The sequence below is a fragment of the Panicum hallii genome, chromosome 8 (genome assembly GCF_002211085.1).
Source record: "Panicum hallii strain FIL2 chromosome 8, PHallii_v3.1, whole genome shotgun sequence".
In the NCBI taxonomy this organism is placed as follows: Eukaryota; Viridiplantae; Streptophyta; class Magnoliopsida; order Poales; family Poaceae; genus Panicum; species Panicum hallii.
Genome location: NC_038049.1, coordinates 41,490,228 through 41,516,900, shown reverse-complemented (window position 1 = coordinate 41,516,900; position 26,673 = coordinate 41,490,228). Strand labels below are relative to the sequence as shown.

The 26,673-nt window shown below is 42.9% G+C and overlaps 5 protein-coding genes across 8 annotated transcripts; 1 reads left to right on the top strand and 4 right to left on the bottom strand.

The window, feature by feature from the left end:
• Positions 1-2,905: 2,905 nt before the first annotated feature.
• On the bottom strand, positions 2,906-8,987 carry LOC112902756. 3 transcript variants are annotated; one of them, XR_003230654.1, is made up of 6 exons: positions 8,634-8,987; positions 8,094-8,265; positions 4,774-4,958; positions 3,610-4,217; positions 3,056-3,176; positions 2,943-2,964 (listed from the first exon to the last, which is right to left on the bottom strand). XR_003230654.1 is itself a non-coding variant. In XM_025971926.1 (2 exons), the coding sequence occupies exons 1-2, from the start codon at positions 4,540-4,542 to the stop codon at positions 3,663-3,665; spliced, it is 738 nt and encodes a 245-aa protein (XP_025827711.1). In that variant the 5' UTR covers positions 4,543-4,848; the 3' UTR covers positions 3,635-3,662. The 3 variants fall into 3 exon arrangements, 1 of the variants encoding a protein (XP_025827711.1); XR_003230653.1 differs by having other exon boundaries at positions 2,906-3,176; XM_025971926.1 differs by lacking the exons at positions 2,943-2,964; positions 3,056-3,176; positions 8,094-8,265; positions 8,634-8,987 and having other exon boundaries at positions 3,635-4,217; positions 4,360-4,848.
• On the top strand, positions 4,864-9,566 carry LOC112902752 (LRR receptor kinase SERK2-like). Its single transcript, XM_025971918.1, has 11 exons — positions 4,864-5,117; positions 5,741-5,870; positions 6,095-6,166; positions 6,291-6,434; positions 6,503-6,574; positions 6,697-6,762; positions 6,856-6,923; positions 7,026-7,163; positions 7,346-7,693; positions 8,014-8,414; positions 8,985-9,566. Exons 1-11 carry the CDS (start codon positions 5,048-5,050, stop codon positions 9,306-9,308), a joined length of 1,833 nt encoding a protein of 610 aa, XP_025827703.1. The 5' UTR covers positions 4,864-5,047; the 3' UTR covers positions 9,309-9,566.
• A 122-nt stretch (positions 9,567-9,688) lies between these two features.
• On the bottom strand, positions 9,689-13,441 carry LOC112902750 (pentatricopeptide repeat-containing protein At4g19890). 2 transcript variants are annotated; one of them, XM_025971915.1, is made up of 3 exons: positions 11,175-13,441; positions 10,944-11,047; positions 9,689-10,828 (listed from the first exon to the last, which is right to left on the bottom strand). In XM_025971915.1, the coding sequence occupies exon 1, from the start codon at positions 13,295-13,297 to the stop codon at positions 11,276-11,278; it is 2,022 nt and encodes a 673-aa protein (XP_025827700.1). In that variant the 5' UTR covers positions 13,298-13,441; the 3' UTR covers positions 9,689-10,828; positions 10,944-11,047; positions 11,175-11,275. The 2 variants fall into 2 exon arrangements, with proteins under 2 accessions (XP_025827700.1, XP_025827699.1); XM_025971914.1 differs by having other exon boundaries at positions 9,689-11,047.
• Positions 13,442-14,094: 653 nt separating this feature from the next.
• On the bottom strand, positions 14,095-18,158 carry LOC112902758 (disease resistance protein RPP13-like). The gene is made up of 3 exons (XM_025971929.1): positions 16,941-18,158; positions 16,215-16,441; positions 14,095-16,019 (listed from the first exon to the last, which is right to left on the bottom strand). Exons 1-3 carry the CDS (start codon positions 17,852-17,854, stop codon positions 14,269-14,271), a joined length of 2,892 nt encoding a protein of 963 aa, XP_025827714.1. The 5' UTR covers positions 17,855-18,158; the 3' UTR covers positions 14,095-14,268.
• A 4,973-nt stretch (positions 18,159-23,131) lies between these two features.
• LOC112872327 lies at positions 23,132-26,215 on the bottom strand. The gene has a single exon (XM_025935430.1). It carries the CDS (start codon positions 26,213-26,215, stop codon positions 23,132-23,134), a length of 3,084 nt encoding a protein of 1,027 aa, XP_025791215.1.
• Between the last annotated feature and the right edge of the window lie 458 nt (positions 26,216-26,673).

The following is a 26,673-nucleotide window of genomic DNA, read 5'->3' as shown; positions in this document are numbered from 1 at the left end:
CCGTATATATGCCACTAGTAGTATATAGGGATGGTTTCACAAAAGAGATAAAAGGGGCTTTTTGGCGACAGCAAAAGGGACAAAGTTCGTGCATGTTCCTTAATTAATATTTTATTTACTAATCGCGTAAATCTAGTACGATAGTAAATAAGGCTTAAAGAAGCGCACCATCAGAAAAGGACATCTAAGCATTTTACCGTATGAAGCAGGGCAACTAGTTGAGGTGCCTTTCACACGTCCATTTCCTTGTGTTCAGAAAATAAACAAATCTGTTCGTCATTAATTCAAAAAAACTTGTAAGATTCTCTTTCACTAACCATCTTATATTTCCTCTAAAGAAAATTCACTATGTCTGCTTCTTATGTGAATGGATTAAAATGCGCAGTGAATACTTCCGATCTGGCTATACGCTTGAGTGTCTGGAGGATTGCTTGACGAACTTCTACATTGTAGTTCAAGTGTTTTGAAGAGGATCACTTGATTAAATTTTATGATTCAGTTAAGATTTGCATAAATCGTAAGGTTTGGGATCCAATTTGAACTAAACACTAGTGATATGTGTTTAGTCCCCCTATGGGTGGTAAACGGTCTCAAATTTTAGTCTGGAGAATCTAAAGGTTAGGCTCTAATTTTATTTAATTTTAAGCTGAAAATATATAAAAATTAAGTTGGATTACGAAGAGCACACTGGTATCATATCCCTTGCCGGCCCTACTTCCCCCTCATTCCCAATAGGCAACGGACCCCCTCTGTTTCGGGGCCTCAACTTTCCATAGGACTGAAACAGAACTTCAAAAGGCGACAGCCTTTACACCAGCTCCACATAGTTACAGTAGACTCAGTGACCGGTTTGACACGTCGAGCGTGAGAAATGGGCTTATCTACTCGTGGACAATGCATAATTGCATTCCCAGCCTGATGGTATTGTCCTTAGGTCCTTGCCTCTGTGATCTTGTCTTCTTGTCTCTGCATCAGAGCATCAGGACTCACTTTCCGTGTGCCAAACACAAAGCAGGGTAGGAACCAAGGGACATGGAATCCGGTGTGTTCTCCTGACAGCAAGCTCAGGGCTGAAGTGACCAAAAGCCATGGCATGGACATGGATGATTGCTTCCTGGAGAGGGCAGCTGGATGAGGACGGGTTTAGAGCAACGCGAGGCACGAGCAAAACTCAAAAGTGGAAACAGAATATATGCGTCCACCACTACACTAGATTTTGCAGGCCATTGAATTCTGCGAAAGCTTTTGTTGGTCATTGTTTATGCTGAGGTGGTGGTCAAGTGGCTAACATTGAATCTTTGAGGTGTATGACACCTATTTGGGCATCAATGCAAAGAACACTTCCTTTTTTTTTCTAACTGTTTGTGCCGTGTAACCATACATGATATACTTGCAAGTAGTTCTAAGTAAAGTATAAACACAAGTTAGAGGCTAAGATTGGATCTTTGAGTTAGGACACCTGTTTGAGCTTTTTCACGAACTATTCTCTCTTTCTTGTTTAATGTCCAAATGGTTCGGTGCTGTAGAGAATTTCTTATTAGTACTTGTAGGTAGCTTAGTTGTACTAAAGAAAATTGTAGGCATGTGTTTTCTACTTTTCGTTTGATAAAACAATCGTCTCTCTTGGAGACTTTTTCTGTAGTGGCCTACTCTAAACTAGATTATATTGTAGCAAGGATAAAATCTATTTAGAAATACTTTGCATCTATATAGTTTGGTTTTCAAGCAGCTTATTTTAGCTCTGCATAATTGTTTGTTTGTGTCAAACTGCACATTAGTAATGGTGCTAGAGTGCGTGTGTTCGGTCCGTGTTCATGAAGGATGAAGCTAAACTTACATATGAATATGAACAGGGACAATAGTTTATCAATTTTATCAGGACTAAAAAGTAAAAGATGAATTATGCTATCCACTTGTTTGAAATTTATGTGCTTATTACAACAAGAACAACTGGTTGCCAGTTAACTTGCTGATCTCCAGCTGTGTAAAGGAACAAATAGTAATGGGATCCCAATTTAAAGCAGATTCTTTTCCTTTTTTTTCTATGGAGTGGAAAACAACCTTTTCTCTTAGGAAAAGAAACAAATAACATGTGGATAAAGTTTTAGAAACAAATGTGCTGAGGAATGGATTAACTTGCCGTTATTGATGTAGCTTTTTCCCAATATCGCGGTGGTTAAAAAAGATGCGCATTTGATGCTAAGCTTCACCATTCTCGAAACCCACAACTCACAATCATCTAGAAAACTGAGCAATGCAGTAGCTAGTCTGCTTGACATGTTGAAATCTCAGTGCAAACTGATCCGGACAGGATCCTATACAAAAGTGAACGGTCAAAAGCACCTCCTTTTTATCTATATTATACTGCATGAAACCTTGCAACTATTGGCCAATTTGAGTAAAAAATTTCAGGTAGTTAGTGTCAGATGCAAGTATAGTAAAACACAAAAATTACTCTGGAGTTGGTCCAATTTTACTTTGCTAACTGTTCCGATAACAACATGCGTTTAATCTGAAAAGGTATAACAACACGCAACTAGTAAGCTAGGATGCTAGCAAATCGAGTGGAAGTAATAGACAAATAGATGCACTCAACACTCTCCTAGTGCGACGGTCCCAGGTCATCATGAAAGGTACATTTTTGGCTGGGGGTGTTTAGATCGCAAATCTTTATAACATTTGGAACTTTTTGCTACTGTAGCGTTTTCGTTTGTATTTGACAAATTTTATCTAATCATGGACTAACTAGACTTAAAAGATTCGTCTCGTGATGTACAATTAAACTGTGCAATTAGTTATTTTTTTTACATATATTTACTGCTCCATGCATGTGTCCCAAAATTGATGTGATGGAGAGAGAGTGTAAAAATTTGGAATTTGAAAAGGATCTGAACGGGGCCTGGGTAAATACGCAGAGCAGAGGACTGACGACCTGTGATTTGTCATCCACGCATTGTCGTTTCACTATCAGGGAATAAATGGCTCAGCAGGAGCAGCATCAGCAGGTACAGTGAGACTGACAGTATCACTAATTTTATTCAAGAAATATATTTACCAGGCAGCTCATTCACTTGCTCCAGTAATCTGACCTGTATTAAGAAAATCTCTGGCACGGTTGCATCCACGTAGTTACTCTTCAGAGTGCAATCTCACAATAGTCGTGTGGGGTCTGGATGCTGCACAAAAAGATACGAAAGTCAGGGTGGTTTGTGTAATTTTTCCTTTGCTGATTGGCAAGTCAACGGTGCGGGCAGCACGGTCCTTAAACAACTTTGAGGTACGAACTCCCATCATTTTAGTTGCGCACCATATGCTCACACCTAATGCACCTTCTTTTTTTTCTATTGCTCAACTTGCTCTGCTCCAACAAAATCTTTTGCCAAAAGAGTGTAAGCCCATTTTAGGAGATGTAGAAGACCTACTAGACGGCTAGTTTAGCAGGATAAAGCTCTAACAGAAACTTTCGGCCCTCCAATGGGTCTATGAGAAGGTTATTCGCTGCCAGCCGTTGATTACAAGTGGGCGGCTCAGATCGACCGATCGGTCGGAGAATATTTGCCACTGTCAATCTGAGCCGTCCGTCTGCGTGATCCAATGAACTTCATGCACCTGGATGGGGGAGAGCTGTGATATATTTGACCCATTCAATGGTCCGGGAGCCACTAGCTCCACACTTGTTCCTCAGCTCCTCTCAGTGCTGAGAAGCTGCTCTTCTCCCCTCTCCCAAGCTCAGCCAGCGACCATCCCGGGAGACAGCAGAAAGAGAGAAAGTTCTCAGAAGCTTGGAGCACACCACTTGCTTGACACACCTCCAGTTCTCCCCTGCTTCTTGGTAAGTTCTTGCCTACCTTCCTTGCATGCTCACATACAAGTACCGCCTGTATGACTTCTTGGTCGTCGTCGTCCTTGTCATCGTCTTCCTTGGGCATCTGTTTGCTTGACTGGATTGCTTGCTCTCCATTAGAATGGTTTCCTGCTTCTGACCTCTGAGGGTTTATAGTCTGTGTCTCTTGCTTGCCTTTTGTGGAATAATGGCTGTTGGTGGCGTGGGGGAAAACGGGAGGTTTACTTGGGAAGAAGAGACACTTCAGGATGGATAGGTAGCTTTGGTTCTTTCTTTTTTCTTTGAAAAGTACGGTAGCTTTGGTTCTTGCCCAAAACAATACCAAACAGGCAAACACTACCTTCTTTGGTAAGCGAAAGCTTCCACCAGCACCCTGCATAGCCCAAATGGACAGGAAACTTAGTGAGAAAATTCGACTGCATACCATGGTCGCAAGTTCTTGGAACATAGTAGTCAGTGTCTCGGCGATCTTTGAGAAGTTGCTATTTTATTGCAAAAAGGAGAGAGAGAAATACATGCTTATTGCTCATCTTGTTTTCCAATATCAATATGCTGGTGCAACTAGGAGCTGATTCTGCTGTGCTATAGCATTCCACTGTGTGTTTATATCCATAAAAGGGGGGGCATTCCATCAAGTATGAAACTAGTGCTGACATTTTCAATGACACCTTTATGAAGGTATAGGCCTGTAGGGTCATTACTAATTAAGTACCCATATAGATACAGAATCTCAGTGGGACCAAATCCTGGACTCGCATCTACATATGTCTATATTGGAAGAACTTTTCTTTCTGTGACAACTACCAGAGGAAGCTTCTGAGAAATGCGGAACGCAGTTATGTCTACTGAAGTCCAGTGACCACACTGAGACTCTTCACACGTAGCAGTGATTTCTTTCATACAAGTAGTCCAAAAGAGAACAAACTTACATAGTTCTTCTAACTGTAGACATAATTTCAATAACCTTAATCTTATGCTGAAGTAAATCCTTGGCATGTTCAGGTATCATTCCATCTTGCTTCCAGTTGAGGATAGTATCAGAGTTCTTCTCTGAGCATTTCTGTCCTCCCATCTCATACGCTTCTTTCGGTGACGCAACAGTCAAGCACCGATCCTGCATCAAGAGGGCTTCAATTTTGAGTCAAACAACAGCAGTGTCCCAGTTCCTGAAAACATAACAAGCTGACAATATTTTCAGAAAGCATGAAATTGTTAGCTTTTGTGTTAGTTTTATTGGGATGTCTACAATCTTCTGCTGCTGCGGAGTTCCAAGGTAAGGACAATACATTTTTGCCAAATATGATAATCTTCAATCTTCATTAGCTACCATCAGATAAGACAATAGCATATTTAAATTGAAAAGTTGACTTTGAACAGACAAGCTGTCATAGGTAACATGGAAATTATTGTGCTATTGACTAGACTGTCTCTAAAGACCACAGAAGTGTCTCTTAGAAATTTGGCTCCCTGTCTATGTCACCAGTCAAATGTTTGAATCAGAAACTCTAGAAGGGAACTACACAATAGATCTCCTAACGCTGTAACACACCCCAGTGGAGTGGAGCAGTGGATTGGTTGACTCCTTTCAGCATACTAGTGCCATTGCAATATTGTTCCCAGTTTCCAGAGAGCATAAAAGCAATTTTATTGAGTGTAGTTTATTTTCCTTAGTTATAATAGACAGCTCCAGATTAGCGAAATATACTCTGTCATGCCTTATACAGTTAAGCACTACAAATCCCAGATTGCAGGTAAGACATTGAATAGATTCAATAAGAAGGATTTAACCACTTTATTGGGAACTTCGTTAGGATTGAAACCTAAGCTAATTAAGCTACTATCTCTGGAGAATGTCTACATGATGACCCCAGAAATAAGAGACTGTTTTGTCTGCAGTTGAAGCACTCTATGAAATGAGGCAACTCCTCATCGATAACAGTGGTGTCCTTAATGACTGGAAGGATAATCAAATGAGCCCCTGCTATTGGGACCATGTTACTTGTCAAGACAACAAAGTTACAAAAATGTAAGTTTACTCGAAGTTTGAATTCCATTATTGACCAAGGCAGCTAAGGTTCAACCAAATTCACACTGTGGTTTTCAAATATAAGGAAATTTCATAAAGAAGCGTTTCCATTTGGATGGAATATTTCTATACTTCACTCTTATCTAGTTTCACTATTGCATTTGTAAGGCAACGAACTTTGTCTACGTGACTGTTTGCTTAGTTTCTCATTTCTGACTCTGCAGAAGTTTGTCCTCATCTGGATTAACAGGGGTCTTGTCACCCAGCATTGCAAAGCTAACAACTTTACAACAGCTGTAAGTTCCATTCTTTTGCCTGTCAAATATTTTTGTCCTCATAAACATGGGTCCAATCATATATAAAATTATGTGCCCATATAAAACAGGTAACCTTGCTGACTGCTACATACTATGGTTTCAGGCTATTGAATGGCAACAGCATAACTGGAGGGATTCCTCAGGAGTTTGGGAACCTATCAAGTTTGACAACTCTAAACCTTGGACGAAATAATTTAAATGGCTCGATACCGGATTCCCTTGGCCGTCTTCCTAAACTTGAAATTCTGTAAGTCAGCCATGACTCATGTTATCAAGGTTGATAAAAAGGCTCTAACAATGTGATAATTTGGACAGGGATCTAAGCCAAAACAATTTAAGCGGGAGTATCCCAAGCTCTTTCTTAAATCTTCCATCATTGAATAATATGTGAGTTTTTAACTTCATCATGTAAAACCTGCCAATTGTTATACTTACTACTGCCAATTGTTTGTTTAAGTAAGTCAATAACAGTTCTGCAATCATATATCATAAGCCACTTTATTTTGCAGCAATCTTGCGTATAATAATCTTAGCGGTGAAATACCACAATATCTACTTCGGGTGGCTCAATACAAGTATGTCATTTCTGCACCAAAGCAGATTACGGAAACAAATTTCATGTGTGCTACTGTACAATAGACTTAGTAATTGTAAAATTGTCTTTCCAGCTATACAGGTAACCATCTGAATTGTGGCCAACATTTATTTTCATGTGAAGGAGGCAGCACAAGAACAGGTAATTTACTGACAAACTGGCAATCCCTACTGAACACTAAATTTTGAGGGAGACTGTAAGTGCATTTTTCTCAGGCTAAATACTTGATCATAATACATTCAGGCGGATCAAAAATGTCCAAGCTAAAGGTGGTTCTTGGAAGCATTGCTGGAGCAGTCACTCTCCTTGTCATTGGAGTTCTAATTGTGTTATGGTGGCAAAGAATGCGTTACCGACCTGAAATCTTCATTGATGTCTCAGGTTTGTCTAGGAGCATAAGTGAATAACTATGTTTTTGTTTGATAGTGACCATAGTGGTAATTTTCATTTTTCAATGCGGAAAACATTTTCAGAAATTGAAATGGCTAAATAAATTAGCATTCTGAAAGAAAATACCCAACTTATTTTAACTGATACAAGATGAACATGTTCAACAATTCCAGGTCAGAATGATCACAGACTAGAGTTTGGGCAGATAAAGCGGTTCTCATGGCGAGAGCTCCAGATTGCAACTAACAATTTCAGTGAACAGAATGTTCTTGGCAAGGGTGGTTTTGGTAAGGTGTACAAAGGAGTTCTTCCAGGTCCAGACAGTATAAAGATTGCAGTGAAACGACTGTTTAACGTGGAGAGTCCTGAAGGGGACCTGCCTTTCCTCAGAGAAGTTGAATTGATAAGCATTGCTGTACATAAGAACATATTAAGGTTGATAGGTTTCTGTACGACACCGACAGAAAGACTCTTGGTCTACCCTTTCATGGAGAATCTGAGTGTTGCTTCCCGTTTAAGAGGTACAACTCAACTAGGCTGAGATCATCTCTTTCTCATCATGTCTTTATTTGTAAGTCTATGGCTTTGTCTGGTTGATTGTCTTCACTCAGAATTGTCACTTGAAGGATGCAGTTGTGTCTATAAGCTAATATATTGCGGGAAATTAGGAGTGAAAGTGGTAAAGTTTTGATGAAGAAAACATGTAGTATGCATAGTTGATCTTTCTCTAAATTTTATCTAGGATACTATAATAATTTCATAAAAGTATAGATGTAACATAATAATTCCCCTATACCTTTCGTCTTCTCAGATATGATAGTAACGAAACTTGAAAATGCAGATATAAAACTAAATGAACCAGCATTAGATTGGTCTACAAGAATGCGAATTGCTCTTGGTGCTGCCCGTGGATTGGAGTACCTTCATGAGCACTGTAATCCCAAGATCATCCACCGTGATGTGAAGGCTGCCAATGTCCTGCTTGATGGGAACTGTGAAGCAGTTGTAGGAGATTTTGGGTTGGCGAAGATGGTGGACATAGGGAGGAACACAGTCACGACGGGGGTTCGTGGCACTATAGGCCACATAGCTCCTGAGTACATAAAGACAGGAAGGCCATCAGTTAAGACAGATGTATTTGGATATGGTGTCACACTGTTAGAGATTGTAACAGGGGAGCGAGCAATTGCATTCTATCCTGACCGTATTGAAGAAGCAGGCGAGATTATGCTAATTGATCAGGTAAGATAATTAGATGATCCTATTGATTGCTGTACAAGTACACTGATAAATATCAAATTGCACAATGCTACTGATAGATCAAGGAAAATTAAGTAAGAGAAGCATGTTAAGGTCTAAGCAGACAGTTTAGCTAAGCACAGTAATCAGAAATATAGTATCATGGTCATTAAAGAGGAGTTGCAGCAGTGGTGTATAGCTGGGGCTCGAGGAGTTTCTTACCTCCTCACCCTAGTAACTACAGTCACTTAGGTCTTTCGGTCTAGTGTTCCCAGTCTTGTTGTTTTTGGTCTTAAGAGTAAGTTAGCTATTCAGTAAGAAGGGTGGGTTACAGGCCCTTTATATCTGTAACATTCTGAGGTTCTTTATCCCCATTTTCTTCTTAATATATTGATGCACAGCTCTCCTGCACGTTCGAGAGAAAAAAAGACATATAGTATCAGTAGCAGCAATAGGTATAACCATGCAATTATCTTATATTTTCTGGTCAAACATTACTTCATACTTTCACATAATTGGCCCCTTTTAAACAATAATGAAATTCATATGTTGATTCAAATTGCAAATGTGAAGGTCAAAATATTGATGGAAGAAAGGCGACTACATGAAATTGTTGATCACAATCTAGGTGGTGCGTACAACCGTGAAGAGCTGGAGAAGATTACCCAGATAGCACTCCTCTGCACCCACATGGACCCTGATCAACGCCCTGCAATGTCTGAGGTGGTGCAGATGCTGGAAGGAGAGTTTGTCCCAGTAGAGCGATGGGAGGAGTGGCAGCTAGCTGAGCTCAACCGACGACAACAGCACGAAACGAGGCAGCAGCGCAAACTATTCAGCTTCAGTGAAGAATCTCTAAACATTCAGGAAGCCATTGAGTTGTCAACTGGCAGATGAGTTGCAAGATCATCAAAAATTGACATATTTCTCACTTGTTCCTTCAGTAAAAATGGTGCAAGGAAAATTCAGGAGTACGCTCTACATGTTGACTACTAGGAATACTCTATAGGGTCTTGATGTTATAGTTTGCATCCGTAAATGCATGCACATCGGTGAATACAGCAGTTGGATTACACCTAGCTCGAACCATGTGTATATTATAGACTAGACTGTTCGAATTTTCTTTGCATTCTAAAAAAATTGACCACGAGGGGGGGCTACCCCTGGGCTTTGTTCTAAGAAGGTGCCGTGCTTCGAATCTGGGTCAGGACGGGAGTTTCAACGACTCCTGGAGTTCAACGCTCTAACCAGTCCACCGTGAGTGCACAACTCTTGTAAATGAAATTCTCTGATGTGTGTATTATTGATTATTAGAAATTCCCAAACATCAAACCTTGAAAAAACAATTCCATTCAGAATTTAGCCTAAAAAGACAAAAACTTCAGCAATTATCTGAAGTGAACTTCTGTCCACAGTGTGCCGTCTAACAGTTTTAAACAAAAATATGATTAAATTGTACATGTGCCAGGACCAGTGCAATGGAGCAATCAAATAAAGATGCAACCAACAAAGAAAACTTGAGATATTAGAGTATTATTGTATGGCGTCAACCTTGATAACGTGAGTTTCGTTACGACAAAAAATAGCATGTAAGGAATACAAAAAACAAACAATGATCATAGGGATCTTTCGGTCAAAACAAAAAATGATCACATCAAGCTCAAAATCAAATATGTTCAGTAATGACAACATAAACATCTCAACCAACTGTGGAGGATCCCCACATCGGAGGATCAATGTTTTTGCCTAGGTGGCAGCTACCAAGAGTTCCCAGGAACACCCGCAGTCACTGAATTTTATCTAACTGGGGACGAGTGTCCCCAAGTTATGAGCATACCGATCAGGTTTGCTCCATTTTCAGCAGTGAGTTTGAAGTAAAATCAAGGAGCCAATAGCACTAAATGTGCAATTTTATTCCTTCCTAAGAATCAGTTTAGCCGCATCATTAAGAGATTTCAATTGGCCTACACATAGGTCTGCCGCTGATTTTCAGGATGCTGTCATCAATAATATTATTTCCATAATATTACTCATAATATTATTGTAATTAGCTAGATCTCAGTTTTTGCAGGAAATTCGCTGATTTCCAACCAGCTTGACTTTCAGAGCTAGGGTCGAAGTCTGTATGGTGAAAGATAAGCATGAATGCGACAGCAGCATTACTGTTACAATACCAAGAACAATCTTAGGAGCTTGAACCACTGAACACAGGTTTAAATAAACGGAATAACATCTGTAGAAAGTAGAATACAGATAAACAGAACCTACACGTCTAAAGTTTCAAATAGCATAAAATGAAGTATATTCTTCATAACAAGGTACAGCGGGGAAAGAACAAACCTTAAATCCATCATACAAAATGCAGATGTATTATATAGCATTGAATATCTTCAAAGTATTTAAGAAAGGCCTGTTGACTGGTAGAAACAAAAGCATTCGCAGGAGTTGCATCAGACAAATTAAAATTAGGCCGAAATGAAGTTACTAAAATGCCAAGGAAATCACAATTTCTTCACCTTATGAACAACTTACCTTGTTTCTTCTCATATAGTTTATGCAAAAGCAGATTCCATACCATCGCCAAGCACTTCTAACCCAGTTCAGTCATGAATTTATCTGGTCATGTAGACCTTGATCTGGATATTTTATAAGATCAACAAGTATGCAAGAGCAAAATTTGGACAAAGTACTACTGGTAAAACCTATAAAAAGGAGCAAAATGAGCATTGAGCATTACTAGAAATTGATTGACATATCATTTACCGCTAATTGATTGACATAGCAGCTCTGCTAAAAAGGAGCATTGAGAACTACTATGAAATTCTCTGCTGCGTTGGTAGACAAAATTTGGATTACTCTAGTAATCAAGCAATGGCTGTGGCATCCTTTTTCTGAAAGTTAGAGATCCTCTTCGAGATCTTTTCTGATATTTCAGAAGCTAGGGCATATCTATTGCTGTTATAGCATGAATTGACAAAGCTTGAATAAGTTACATGGTCAACAGTGTAATGCTTGTCCAGAACATTTTTAAGGAAAAGATTAGCAGCATCCAAATTTCCCAGAGCACTGAGCTTTCTAACTAGCGCATCTGCTGTGTGAGCTTGTTGCCGTTTGTCCAGTCTATCCAAGAATGACACAGCAATGCTTGTTTTCTCCCTCCTGCAATACTCAAAAGCCAAAGTGACACGAGTTACATCGCATGGCGCCAAATGTTTATCAAGCATGCTCTCGTATAATGCCCTTGCTTCCTCTAGCCTGGATTCCTTGCATAACCCACTTATTAGGGCCCCATAAGTTACAGAGTCAGGTAGGCATCCATGTTGAACCATCCTCTCAAAGACCATCAAAGCTGAGGTCGATTTGCCAACTTTACAGTATCCTGCAATCATTGAGGTATAAGTTTGTTTTGTTGGCACTAATCCTATAGCAAGACATTTGTCAAACAGCTTCTGACTTTGTTCCATTTGCCTTTGCTGGCAATATGCAGCAATGATGGTGGTGTATGTGTCTATATCTGGATCGCAACCATTTTCTGCCATTCCATTGAACAACTCTAGGGCATACGTAATGTGGCCCTGTTTGCAGTGCTCAGTTATCAGTATAGTATATGTCACCTTATTAAGATGCAGCCCCTGACTAGTTGCCATTCGGAGCACCTTGTAAGCTTCTTGAATCTGTCCTTTTCTGCAAAAACCACCAATGATAGCATTGTACGTGTAAATATTGGGCAGGAAACCTTCCAGCTTCATCTTATTTATAAGCTCAAATGCGCGATCAAAGCTGCCTCCTTTGCAGTGACCATCAATCAGCGTAGTGTATGTGTTTGTGTTTGGTGCCAGTCCCTGCTCAACCATCCTCCCCAACAGCATCTCAGCTCGAGCAAGCTTGCCCTCTTTGCAGTACCCTCCGATCATCACAGTGTACGTATGCACATTCGGCTTGTAGGAGCTACTCTTAACAAGCTTCAGGAACAGCCGGAATGCCCGCTCCGTCCACCCAATCTTGCAGAGCCCATCGATCAGCGATGTGTGCGTGTACACGTTCGGCTTCAGCCCCTTCCCGACCATCTCCTCCAGCACATGGAACGCCTGCTTGATGTAGCCTTTTTTGCACAGACCATCAATCCATGCCGTGTAGTTGACCATGTTCGGCGGCGTGCCCATCCCCGACATCCACCTGAACAGTTCGGAGACATCCTTGAACCGTCCCTGCTGGCAGAACGCGCGCACGACCACCGTGCACGTCGCGTTGTCCAGGCAGAACCCACGCTGCCGCATGGTCACCAGCAGGGCGTCGACCTCCTCGAAGCGCCCCTCCCGGCAGCACCCGAGGACGAGCGCCCGGAAGCTGCGCTCGTCGGGGCGCACCCCGCCGCCCCGCGTCATTCCGTCGAACACCTCGCGCGCGCGCTCGAAGAGCCCGGGGTGGCGGAGCCCGACGCGGAGCACCCAGTTGGCCGTCTCGACACAGAGCGGGAGCCCGTGGCTCCGCATCTCGAGCACCATGTCTGCGGCCTCCCGGAGCCGCCCGGCCTCCGCGAACGCCGCCACCATCGCGCGCATCGCCTCGTGCGCCATGGGGAGGTTCCCCCGCGCGACGAAGGCGGTGGCCGCCGTGGCGTACAGCCGCATGAGGAGGCGGAGGTCCGGTCGGGCGGCGAGGCGGCGGAAGAGCGCGAGCGCGGCCGCGGAGCCCGCGAGGGCCGGGAGCGCCGCGATGGCGTCGTCGGGGGCGAGCGCGGCGGGGTCGAGGCCGCCGGGCGAGGCGTCGGGGGCGGCATCGGAGGAGGCGGAGGAGGGAGCGGGATGCTGGGTTGGCGAGGCGCAGGTGCAAAGACGCGTGAGGTCGAGGAGGCGGCGGCGGCCGTGGCGCTGGCGAGTGAGCATCTCGTAGTTGCGACTGGCGAGCCCGCCGCCTCAGCCCCGGGGCCGCCTCTTGGGAGGAAGCGAGGGTGCGTGGGAAGCGTCGCGAAAGCCGCTTTCGTGCTGTGAACACGGGTTCTATGGCGCGACACAAAATACGTTTTGCATGCGCGGATACGGGCACAGATATTAGTGGTTCCCCCCTCGTGCTCGCCGGTAGCCGCCGCCGCCGCTGCCATCGCCTGGGGCTTGCGTGGTCACCACCGGCTCCGACTTGGAATCTCCACCACGGTGGGCGAGCAAGATGAGGCGGCTGGTGACGCTCCTCCCTGGCCGCCTCCACCTTCCGCGTGAGATGTCGGCAGCGGTCGTCAGCTCCGCCGCCGCCGTGCCCGCCTCTCGCGCTCCTCATCGCCTTGGTAATCTGCAACTCTTCCAATCTTGATATGCCATTCCCCGCGTAAGTATCTGATTAGTTGCTGAATACCGTGGTGAAGTGCGTTAGGCGTGAGGAACCGTCCTACGTTTTCTACTGAGTTCTACCATGAATAGGAGGAAAGAAACTGCAAACTGCCAGGCAGGGGGGTTATCAGTAGTGTGGGACGGATTTGAAGCATTTGATCCTTCCTGCTGTTAGTGCTGATCCATCGGTATTCGTGCCTCAATCCTGATTTCTTGGGAATAGAATAGATGCATGCATCTCATACGGAGTAGGATTCTAGAACCAAAATTTTACAAAACGTCAGAAAGAAAACGATAGAGCTCCACAGAAACGAAAAATTAAGGTTAAAAGATTCACACTCATCACGCCATCGCCACACATCATACAGCAACTGGGACACTTACAAGAACTTGGTTTAGATTTTGCACACAAGACAGTCAGCCCAATGGGGCTATTATTCAAACTCAAAAATAACATGCATGTTCACACAACACAGCTTCTTGCAGATACTGCTGCTTGTAGGATGAAAAATACAACAATCTTTCAGCTTTGATCATTCATAGTACTCATCAGCTACCACTGTGGGGTTATTTGGATGCTTACTTACTGAAGTCCTGATATCAGACACCTTCACCTTGGTAGCTTCAGAAGCCTTCTGGCTGACTCTAAGGTGCACTTGCTGAAGACTTTTAAGGTTCTCCAGACTATAAGCACCTTCCAGTAGCCTGAACTGTAGCTCTAGTCTTTGAAGCGCCGGCATTGCCCATTCTAGGAAGCTCAGCAGTGGCATCACCGGTGATGAGAACCTGAGTAGTTTAAGACTCCCAAATCCACCAGCCGGAACAAAGATCTTGCCTCCTGAATCCATTGTGTTCTTATGAAGAATCTCCACGAGATTGTGATCCTGTCCTTTTGCATTTACTGAAAATGTGAGAGAAAACAACAAAGGAAGCTGGGAAAGTTCTAGAAACATATCCGTCCCCAACGAAGTCAATGACAAAGTTAACTTCTCAAGAGTTTCCAGCTCCTTGATCCATCCAGGCACACGAGTCAGTTTGCCAGAAAGCTCAAGTGAGTGGATGTATTTTGGGGGAGTGGATAGATCCTCAATTGAATCAAGAAAGCCAGTGAAACCATCATCAATTGCAAGAGACTTTAGTGAGAAGCCACTAAGGTACTCAATGGCAGAGAGTAAATCATCATACTTTTGGCTGTTTGCATGAAGGTCTCTAATATTGAGGATGCTTAACTTCTTCAGTTTGGTGAGGTTATGCATGCTTCCAAGGTCTGGAGTTGAGCTCTTACTTATCTCAATCCCTGACAGTGTCTGTAATGCTGTCATCTTTGCAATTACTTCAGTGAATCTCAAGGCACGACGGGTGGATTTATTGCCACCAAGCAGATGGACCATTTTTTGGAGCCGCCCAACAGATAAAGGCAACTCCATCACGTCTGTCTCCCTAATATCCAGTGTCTCCAAATATTGAAGTTTTCCTATTTCTGCTGGGAGCTTCTTGATGTATGCCCTGCGTAGGCTCAGATATTTCAAATGAAACATCTTGCACAATTTGTCCAGCTGACTAGTATTTAAGCTCTTGCAACCTTCCAGATCAAGCACCTGTAGTATTCCAGACTTCAATGAGTAAGAAGGCAGCTGGTGTAAATTCTCAAACACTGTTAATGACCGGACATGTGACAAGTTCATGGTTTCTATTTTGTCTTTTGCATCCTCTGGATTGCTGCTATGCAGTGAAAGGCGGCGGACTTTGTTGCTTGGTGTTGGTGTGAGCCAGTGGCCTCCAACTACAGTGATGAAATTCTCTTCACTTGACTTAAACAAAATATATTCAAGGATCATATCATGAACTTGGCAAGCCTTCACATTTCCGTTGCTGCTGTGGTCCACTGGCCGAACTATATTCCTGCTGATGAGCTCATTAAAGGTGTCCTCAGCAACTTCCTCAACAGTTTTCCCGTCCTTCTCAACAATGAAACCTTCAGCTATCCATCGCCTTGTCAAACGCCTCCTGTTTATGCTGCAGCCCTTTGGGAATATGCTCAAGTACAACAAACAATTTTTCTGATCAGCTGGCAAGTCGTTGTAGCATAGATTAAGAATTTGCGTCACTCCCTCAGGGTTCAGGTTCTTGTCCAATTCTGAATTTAGAGATTCTTTCACTGTTTTCCAATGGCTCACATTGTTTAGGTCTCTTCGGGCTAGGAGCCCTGCTACTACAACTATAGCCAATGGAAGACCTCCACAGTTCCTTATAATATCCTCCTTGATTTTCATAAATTCATCTGAATCCTCAGTGCTTTTGGACTCCTCTCCATTGATGTTTCTTGACAACTCCTCCCTGCTGTTTTTGGACTGCTTCTTAGTGTTTCTAGAATCCTCTTGGGTATCATTTGACTCCTTGGTTCTTTTGGAATCATCCCCCAAGGTGTGTTGGGACTCATCTTTGTTGATTTTTGATTTGTCAGTTGTGTCTTTGGGCTGCCCCGGATCTTGATCTTGAATAATTTCAAAGAACAGTTTTTTGGACTCCTCATAAGAGAGTGGTTTAAGCATATGGATACGACCTTGTTGATGGCTGCAGGTGTTGGCCACAGACTTGAACCTTGTAGTCACCACTATGCTACTACCATTTTGATTTTTAGGCAAAGATTCCCATATATTTGTCCATGAAGATACGGACCATACATCATCCACTAAGAGAAAGTACCTGTTAGGACAACATGCGCAGATAAAATTAGTGGGTCACTTGATAACATTATTACTGTACTTGTTATTGATAACATTATCACTACATCTATTCTCTGTGTCTTTTTTGCTTCAATTTGATGTTGATGTAATCTCCAAGCAATACAAATCTTTGTGCCATTATTTATTTCGAGATATATGTCAGCATATATTATTAGGAATAGGGTTATGTGTAAGCAGTTTCCATGAGAAGTAGTAATTATTATTTCCATGTGGTGGTGAATCTAACAGTAGTACTTAAGATAATCCCCGAAATCATAAAAAGTTTACTGATAAGTCGACATCTACTATGGCACATATCAGTTTGAGATAATCCGACTCGTGCCCATTTTGATGAATGGTTGGTTCTACTTCATTTTAAACTGTCTGGCTTTGACTCCACGCCTAATCACATTATAGCTGAACACTTGAACATGTAAGGATCCTGAAAACAATACATGAATACATGCATGATCGCTCACCTCTTTTGCTCGAGTTGTGTTTTGAGCTTCTCCTTAAGCTGCTTCACGGTCCACCTCTGCATCCCATCAGTACGGCTATCTGTGGCGGCGCCGCCGCCGCCGCGGGCGTCACCTTTGCGCTCGGGCTCTTGCTGCGGCATGACCTGCTTCAGAATCTCTCTCAGCAGCGACTCAAGGTTCAGTTTCTGCGACGCCTGCACCGTCGCTCGAGACTCGAACTTCTCCCCAAACACCCGCTGCAGCTCTAACGCCATTGTCGTCTTGCCGAGCCCGCCGAATCCGACGATGGCAAGAACCCTCTGGTCAGCCCGCGCCTCCGCGAGCCATTCCCCGTGGTTGGCGACGGCCTCCTCCTGCCCCACCGGCTTCGTCATGCCGACGAGCCGCGGGTTGGGTGACTGCAGGTGGTCGGCCGTGTACGGCCGGGCTGGCGTTCGGCTGGACCTGCGGCCGGAGTTGGGCTGCCTGCTGGGGTCCTGCACGCCGTACCTCGTGCGGCGCTCGCCGACATCCTGCGCACGGTTCTTGAGGTCGATGATCTTGGTGGCGATGTCGCGGCGCGCCCAGAGCGTGGTCATGGCGTACCACGTGCGGCGGAGGTTGACGAGCAGGCCCTCGCCGCGGGGCTGGCGGCCGAGGCGGTGGGCGAAGTCGTCCACGCAGTCCTCGATGTCGTAGGCGACGTCGCGGACCTGCTCGATCCAGTCCTTGGTCTGCTCGTCGTGGGTGGCTCCGGCCGCGGCGGCGCGCCCGATCTTGCGGAGGAAGGCGTGCATGCTGGCGAGCTCGTCGTTCATGTACTGGATCTCGCTGCGGACGCCGCTGATGAGCGTGTACTCCTGGGCAAGGAGGCTGCCGAGCTTGCCCAGCAGCGAGCTCATGGCGCTCTCGGAGGCGCCGACGGCGAGCTCCATGCTTTCAGCTGGCCGTAGGGGCCGACCTTGACTTCGGAATAAGCTGGAGCTGCCTTCCGAAGTCACCTGAGATGACCACACAAGCGTAGATCAGTATAACCAAGAGCGTGGTGATTCAGTGATCGAGGTCTATTATATTGTTGCCAGAGCACCCCCGGCAAGCTCCATAAATCGCTCGCCGATGACGTAGCCGTTGCCTAAGTTTGCCTCCACCGTCGTCGTTGCAACATTATAAAAAAAAACATTGTATGTGAAAAAAAAAATCAAATGTTCGTGATTGTAGCAATAAAGGTTTTTACGTGGTACTCCCTCCGTTCCAAATTACAGTACATGATGTTCGTTATGCATCTAGATATAAGTTATATCTAGATAGATACAAAGGAAATATTACGTATCTAGACAAGCTAAAATGACATTTAATACTACATCATATCATTCTAATAGACTAAAAACATCAGTTGGTAGGGCCATGCATGACTGCTTCTGATGTTGGAAATGAATAAAGTTGGGCGGATTACTTTATTAAAACAATATAGCTGGAAGGAAAAGGAAAAGCAAAAGCAAAATGCGTGCAGCATATAGTTTTACCTACTTTTTAGAAAGAGGATCGTTTCCTTATCTGCCATAGACTTTCATCCGCTATGGTGGACCCATGATAATGGCCGGTCCATGAATAAAAGAAGATTGAAATCGGAAACCAAACCATATAAGAGTTAGATCCGAAACCATATAGAATTAGTGATTGATGAGTGAAATCGGAAAAGATTGACATCCTTAACCAACTAGATTATTGCTCTTTTAGTTATAATAAAAAATTACTATTATCATATATATATATACACACTGTATAATATATCATATTTTCTATAATTTACTTTTAATATTATAGTATGCTAAGCAAGTATTTATATGGTTTCATCCGTAGCAAATAATTAGCAACGCACGATCATATTGCTACTAAATGTGAAATATTGGCTTGGTCCGGAAAGCAAGGAATCGGAATAAAGTTTTCCATGACGATCATCGATTAGAGGATGCCTTACTTGGCCGGCAGAGCCACAAGCTGCTTTTGCACTTTTATTACGTTCTTTGTGAAAGCTAAAGCGCACGTCATGACGTCTTTAATCACATGGAGAGGAAGGTATAGACAAATAAAGCGTTTTGTCTTGCTTTGCACTTCTGCATATGCATGGTTCGTTCCTTCCTATAGTAGGATAAGTATTTGTACTTAATGAAAGCAGCAGGACAAAGTATTTATCTTTGCATTTTTAAGAGAATGTTGGATGGAATAGTTGTCGCATCATCAACTAATATTATAAAAAATGGCTGAAGGCCTGATGGAGAGTAGCAGCAATTGGTCGGTGGATACATGTCCACTGGCTCCATTCTACTTCCTCAGTTTCAAATTATGTTTCAAACTATAGGTAATTTTGATTTTTCCTAAATATATAGTATTTGCTATGCACCTAGATATACGCTATGTCTAAATATATAGAAAAAATTCTGTACCTAGAAAGGTCAAAACTACCTATAGTTTGGAACGGAGGCTTGGCTAGAAATATGTGAAACGCTCATGCAAGAGGGATAACTAACATGCTTACACGGTGAAGGATGACTAGACCAGTAAAGGATAACCAATGCATTTACGTGGCAAAGAATAATTAGTTTACGAACAAACTAGGAAAGATCATTGATATATGCTCTCGCTCAAGAGGGATCCCATCACGGCATGGACATCGCCGGTCATCGGCTAGCGAGCCTAGAATACCATAGATCAGTAGACGAACAACTACACGGGACTAGAAGAGAAATTAGGATTTAGAAGGTAAAAGATAAATACATATTTGTTTGATTCCATTAGATGCGTTCCAATCGGCCTTAGCTATTTATATACGTAAGGCGGAATGGTCTGCTTCCATAAGAAGTCGAATACACACTAGAAATGACCTAAAACTGACCCACAACTTCTTTTTCGAATTTAACCAGTAAAAAATGGATGTTCCAACTTCCAAAACCGGGCTTCAAATTAGACGATCCATATATCCGCTTCAATCACCTTAGCGAGGGCTTCGTCATGATTGAGCACTTAAAGCTCATAGTTTGACCCCATATTCTTTGCCTTTCCAATGAAATCATGCCCAAATATCCAAATATGATGGTCACAGCCTGCAAAAATGCAGAGACATGCCAATCTTGCAGAAATAGTGAATGTTAGAACTGAGTCGGTTATTTTAACCTTAACCGTATCTCGCTTTTCCTGGTACGTGTCAATTTTGAGTGTCAACGATATCCATGTTTGTATTATGTTAAAATATGAACAAATAAGAAAGATCAGAATAAACAATCCTACTTAGACGTGGGTTGTACATTTATTCCAAAGATTCTAACACTTCCTCTTAGAATAAATAAGTTTGAAAGGAATTGGTGCTCGTAGTCTAAGAAGGGGAAGGGTAAATTAGGCCTTTCTTGGAACCTTGACCTACGGGTCAATTAGTTTACACAAAATATAAACTAGAACATGTTATTTAGATGTGCAACTAGGGTAGGTTTTTCTAGTGACAAAACCTCATCCTATAAATGTAAAGGCGTATAAGATTGCAAGTATGAAATGCGGAAGACTAAAGAAAGGGGATGAGGGGAAGCAAACTTTTGATACAAAGATTTATCCCGTAGTATCGGTAGGCACAAAGTCACCTCTAGTCCACGTTGTTGAAGCACTCACTGAGAGTATTGCTTCCCGGTCACCGAATCTATTGCGGGACTCTTCTTGACTCGCCACCAAGGCTTAGCCACCAAGACTCTCGCCAAGTCCCTGGTGTCACCTCGATGCCGTCTCCACTAAGGAGCTTCTCCGCGAAGGAAGGGGTCTCCACGTCCCCCGCACAAAGCCGTCGTCACCGCTCTACACCAAGCCGGAGGATTGTTGACTTGCTAGCGAGCCACCAAGACTCCAAAAGCCCGGCACACCAAGATACAAGATTTGGTTCACTCAAGAACCAGCACACAAGGCAACTGCACCTTGCACTTTCACTCTAACTAGATCTAGCCTAGCACTCTCACTTACAAAGCTTGTGCTAAATCTAAGGATGTGATCAATGAGGTGGTTGGCTTGGAGAACTTCTTCAGAATATGAGTGCTTCACACAAACCTCAGCAACCTCAAATTACCCGGAGTGAGACCTTATATAGGCTAGCCATTAATTGCTTTTCTGCCGAAAAGCCTAAAGCGTCGGTTAAATCGGTCACAACCGTCGGTTTAACCGGTCACTCTGAATCTGCATACTAGCCATTGAATATCTTTCTACCACGCCTGCTTTTGCTTCCGTCGTTGCACCGACGCATCGTCGGTTCAACCGGTGCCGAAGATCTCCAGGCTTCTCCAACTCCAAATGCTCTACATCAGTAAACTACCAATGCACCGACGCTTGACTAAAGGGATCGGTTCAACCGATGCCTCTGGCACTTTTCCACTTCCACTTGATCGCAATGCCTTCTCCTCGTTGCACCGACGTCTCCCTTCTTATAGCGTCGGTTCAACCGTTACTACTTAGTTTTCTGCACTTAGTCGCCAATTGAACTACCGATGCACTCTGTATTTTCACTGCAACTTGGGCATCTTGACTGCAGTTTGGATCATCTTATATATGAATTGGACTCCATCCATAGAACTAGAAATCCTACAAACTTAATCCTACAAACTTAAGCTCACAAACTCATTAATTCTATTGACTATATTATCACACAATCATCAAAATCACAGTTATAGAAAGTTATCTATAGCTCATTACGAGTCGTCAATGCAAGTGTAACATGTACGATTGGACCGCCGCCCTATATATCACAACAGCAGTCTGTTAGTATCGATGGATCACGATTTAGAACGTCTTCTGCTTATTTAGTTTACAGGGCAAATTTCATGGCAGATAGATTCGTGGAAAAGCTAGCTAGGATGGGAATAAAGCCCCTCGGTCATCGATTAGAGGATATATAGATGCCTTACTTGGCCGGCAGAGCTACAAGCTGCTTTTGCACTTTTACTATGTTTTACCAGACTTCCTTAAGGTCTTTGTAAAGGAATGCATGCTAAAGCGCACGTCATTACTTACAAGGAGAGAGGAAGGCAGACAAATAAAGCAAGCGTTTTGCTTTGCTTTGCACTTTGCATGTGCTTAGTCTCTTCCTTTTGAGGCGCCCTCCATCAACTAGTATTGTCTAAAAGGAACGGCTCAAGGCCCTCCGTTCTAGTTTCCCACAGCCAATTCCTCAATCACCATCAGCATTGTGAACCACATACTCAGCCGACACCGGAAGGGACTTTGCGTCAGAGATGAAGCCTGCGGCTTCCGATTCCGACGACGACATCGGGGCACCGATGCCTACTGCTGCTTCTCTCCTGGAGGAGACACTAGTACAATATGGCTCTACACAAGCGGTAGCCTTTTTCCATCACAAGCGGCTAGGTTGTAAAACCGCTTGAGATGTGCCAGGCCATTCAAACCGCTTGTGATGTTTAAGTATCACAAGCGGTCCGAAATTAAAAAGCGCATGCGATATCCGCGTCAACATCACAGGCGGTTTATAAGACAACCCGCTTGTGAGTTTATCACCATCACAGGCGGTTTTTAACCTGACCGGCTGTGATATAATTTTGAAATCACAAACGGTCAGTAATACGAAACGCTTGTAATGCGGGACATGTGTCACAAGCGGTTTTAGAATCTTAACCGCTTGTGATGGATTCATATCTCAAGCGGTCTGTAACAGGGAACGCTTGTGACGCTGGATACGTATCACAAGCGGTCAAGCTAAATAGAACTGCTTGTATGTGAATACCAAACCGAGTAAAATTGCATAGACAGAGGCCCTTCGTCCAGAATCACAGAATGAAATATACTCAAGTCCAATATAGATCAATACAGAATCACAGAATCGATATTCTTTCAAGTCCAATATAGATAAATACAGAATCACAGAATGGAAATTTCTATAATCTACAAGTAACAAATTAATATGTAACACTATAATACGCTCCAACAAATGATCCTTCTAGCTGAGACCTCTCCTGGGCATTGCTGCACATATAGGCAAAACAAATCAGTTAACCGTGACCTTTAGCATCAACATGAGCATTTATATTGTTAGTAGAAAATCACCATATATATATGTGAATGAATTTAAATAGCACACATAGAGAACTTGAGAGATTTTAAATTCATTGGTAACCACAATACATAGTCGATCGGACACATGACAAATACAATATGATTTATACAATTTTTCATGAACTACCATTTTTCCGCATGTATGGCTTCAAGTTCTTATCAATTTTCTTTTCCACACGCTTGATTCTCTCAGGACCATTAAAGACGGACATCTCTTCATACTTATTGTATTCCTCATCTCCGTCTCCCACATTCTCAACTCCAACAATTTTTTGCTTTCCAGAAATAACTACATGGCACTTCTCATTTGATGGATCGAGTACATAGAACACTTGTGCAACACATTCGGCGAGAACCCACGGGTCATCTTTATATCCTACTTTCTTTAAGTCTACCAGTGTGAGTCCGTAGTTGTCCACTGTCACCCCCCCGGGATGTTGTACCCATTGGCACCTAAATAAGGGTATTTTCAAGCTCGGACCATAATCAAGTTCCCATATTTCCTCTATGAATCCAAAATATGTGGTCTTCTGTCCCTGTAGGTCAAAAGCATCAATACGAACACCGCTATTTTGCACAACACTTTTCATGTCTTTTGATTTAGTGTGGAATGTGTACCCATTGATGTCATATGCTTGCCATGATGTCACTAAACACGATGGTCCAGAAGCCAAATTCCTCATTGTTTTCTCTTCCAAAGAGTCTCCGGATGGGATGTTTTTGTCCATTAACCATTCGCTAAAACGATGTTTGTGCTCCCTCATGATCCAGTCCTCTGTGCGGTTCTGATTTTCTTTACGAAGCTCATCTAGGTGTTCCTCAATGTAAGGCTCGGCTATCGCGAGATGTTGTAGTACACTACCATGAGCACAATGTACTATCTTGTAATCCTCGACGCGGAAAGTTTTCCTGCCCATTCTCCCTCTCCCACATAGTTTACCCTCATGTTTAGGTACAGGCACACCTATCATTGTTCCATCTCTGATGTAATCTATACAGCTCTCAATCACTTCTTCTGTAGTGTATCCCTCCATGATTGAACCCTCTGGGTGAGCGCGATTTCGCACATAACCTTTTAACACTGCCAAGTACCGCTCCAACTGAAACATATGATGTAAATATAGTGGCCCTAATATTTTTATCTGATCCACGAGATGTATGATAAGGTGTACTTGCATATCAAAAAATGATGGAGGAAAACACATTTCAAGCTTGCACATAGTCTCGATGATGTATGCCTTCAGATAGTCCAAGTCTTCTAAAGCTATTACTTTTTGTGACACTGCATTGAAAAAGTAACACAAACGTGTGATGACAACTTTGACATGCTCTGTTTCGAGGGCTCTTACCGCAATTGGGAGGAACACCGTCATCATCATATGGCAGTCATGAGAGTTGTAACCAAATAGAGACAAGTCCTTCATCCTAACTAGTTTGCTGATATTGGATGAGAAACCTGTGGGCACTTTGATCCCACGCAAACATTTGCAAATTTTTGTTTTCTCCTCAACTGTCAAGTTGTAGCTAGCTGGGGGAAGGTAAGGCTTCCCTTTGCCACTATCCACTGGATGAAGTTCCGATCTGATTTGAAGATCTACTAGGTCCTGGCGTGACTTAAGTCCATCCTTTGTCTTACTCGGCATGCCCAGTAAGGTTCCAATGATGCTATCAAAAACATTCTTTGTTACATGCATCAAATCAATGCTGTGGCAAATTTCCATATCCTTCCAGTATGGGAGGTACTTGAAAAAAATCGATTGCTTCTTGAAAGTTGTGTCAGTTGAAGGGTCAGTTCTCTTTCTCTTTTCTCCTTTATTTTTTTTCCCCTTTCCGAATACAACCTGAATGTTTTTTACAATTTCAAAAATGAGTTTCCCGCTATAAGGCTTCGGTGCACCTTCACTTTCCAGTTCATTGTTAAATTCCTCTTTCATCTTTCGGTACTTATGCTGCTTCATCAAGAACCGTCTGTGTCCCATGAACACCAACTTCTTGGATGATTTAAGGTATAAGGAAGCAGTTCCATCCACGCACACTACACAACCATTCTTTCCTTTGGTCTTTTGCCCTGAAAGTGTGGCGCCCCCGGGAGAATCATGGATGGTAACAAATATAATTGCTCTTAGGTTGAAATACTCCTGGCGATACTCATCCCATATTCGAACTCCTTCATTCCAGAGCTTCGCCATATCTTCCATAAGAGGTTCCAGGAACACATCAATATCAACACCAGCTGCTTTCGGACCTTGAATAAGAATAGTCAACATAATGTACTTCCTTTTGTGACACAACCATGACGGAAGATTGTACATCGTCAGAGTCACGGGCCAGGTGCTATGTATACTTCTTTTTTCACCAAATGGATTCATTCCGTCTGTACCCAAAGCAAATCTTACATTTCTGATTTCTTTGGCAAACTCAGGATACATATGATCAAAAGTTTTCCACTGTGATGCATCAGCAGGGTGTCGAATCTGTTTGTTATTCTGCTTGCGACTTTCAGCATGCCAGCGCATAAGCTCAGCCTCCCTAGGGTTCGAGAACAAACGCTTCAAGCGATCAATTACTGGAAGATACCACATCACCAAAGCTGGGATCTTTGACCTCCTGTTGCCATCCATGTCATCAAGAGTGTCATCATCAATTTCAGGTCCGATAGCGGCTTTCTTGTTTCTATTTATCTTCGCGATTTTGCTCACACACTCTTGATTGTAGCTCTTCTTGTATCGACTGACATTGCAAACTGGGCATCTTGTTGCGTTCTCAAACTCACCACGATACAGAATACAATGGTTCGGACATGCATGAATTTTTTGCACACCCAGAGCTATGGGAGATATAAGCTTCTTCGCTTTATAAGTGCTGGTTGGTAGTTTGTTGGGTTTTGGTAGGAGTTGGGACAGAAATTTTAAAAGATCTGTGAAGCTACTATCAGACCATCCGGCGCTAGCCTTCAACTTAAGAAGTTCAAGAACTGTACGTAGTGTAGTAAACTCTTTGTCACAGCCCTTTGATTCATCATATAAAGGTTCTTTTGAGGCACTTTCCAAACCCTCCAATTTAGGTAGATCTTTCTTCTGTGATCCCATAGAACTCAACATTTCTGGATCCATATGGCGCAACATGTCTTCGCAATCAAATTCTACAAAATCTTGATTGGCATCCACAGAATCCACTTTACCATCCTTTTTAGCTAACATTCCCACAGCACTTTCGTCATTACGAAGCACTTCACACGGATCCAGCTCACCATGTTCTGTCCATATCGTGTAATTATTTTTGAACCCTCTTTTGAGCAGATGTGATTGGATTGCTCCTGTATCTCTCCAAGCTACCTTATTATCACAATCGATGCATGGGCACAATATCTCCTTACTTTTTCGCATATTCGCATGCTTGTTGGCCGCTTCAATAAAGCTTCTGACATTTCGAATGTACGACGGATGTGGTCTTGGCACATTGTACATCCAACCTCGGTCCATTGCCTATCCCTATATTGATTAACGTAAATTGAATTCAAGACCATATGACGATAGGTACATGACAGTGAAACAAGAACATATCGATAGGTACATGACAGAAGTCTCAATCTTCAAAATTCTATGCCATGAACTACAAAAACCCCTAATTAATTGAATTCGATCACTAAATCATGAAC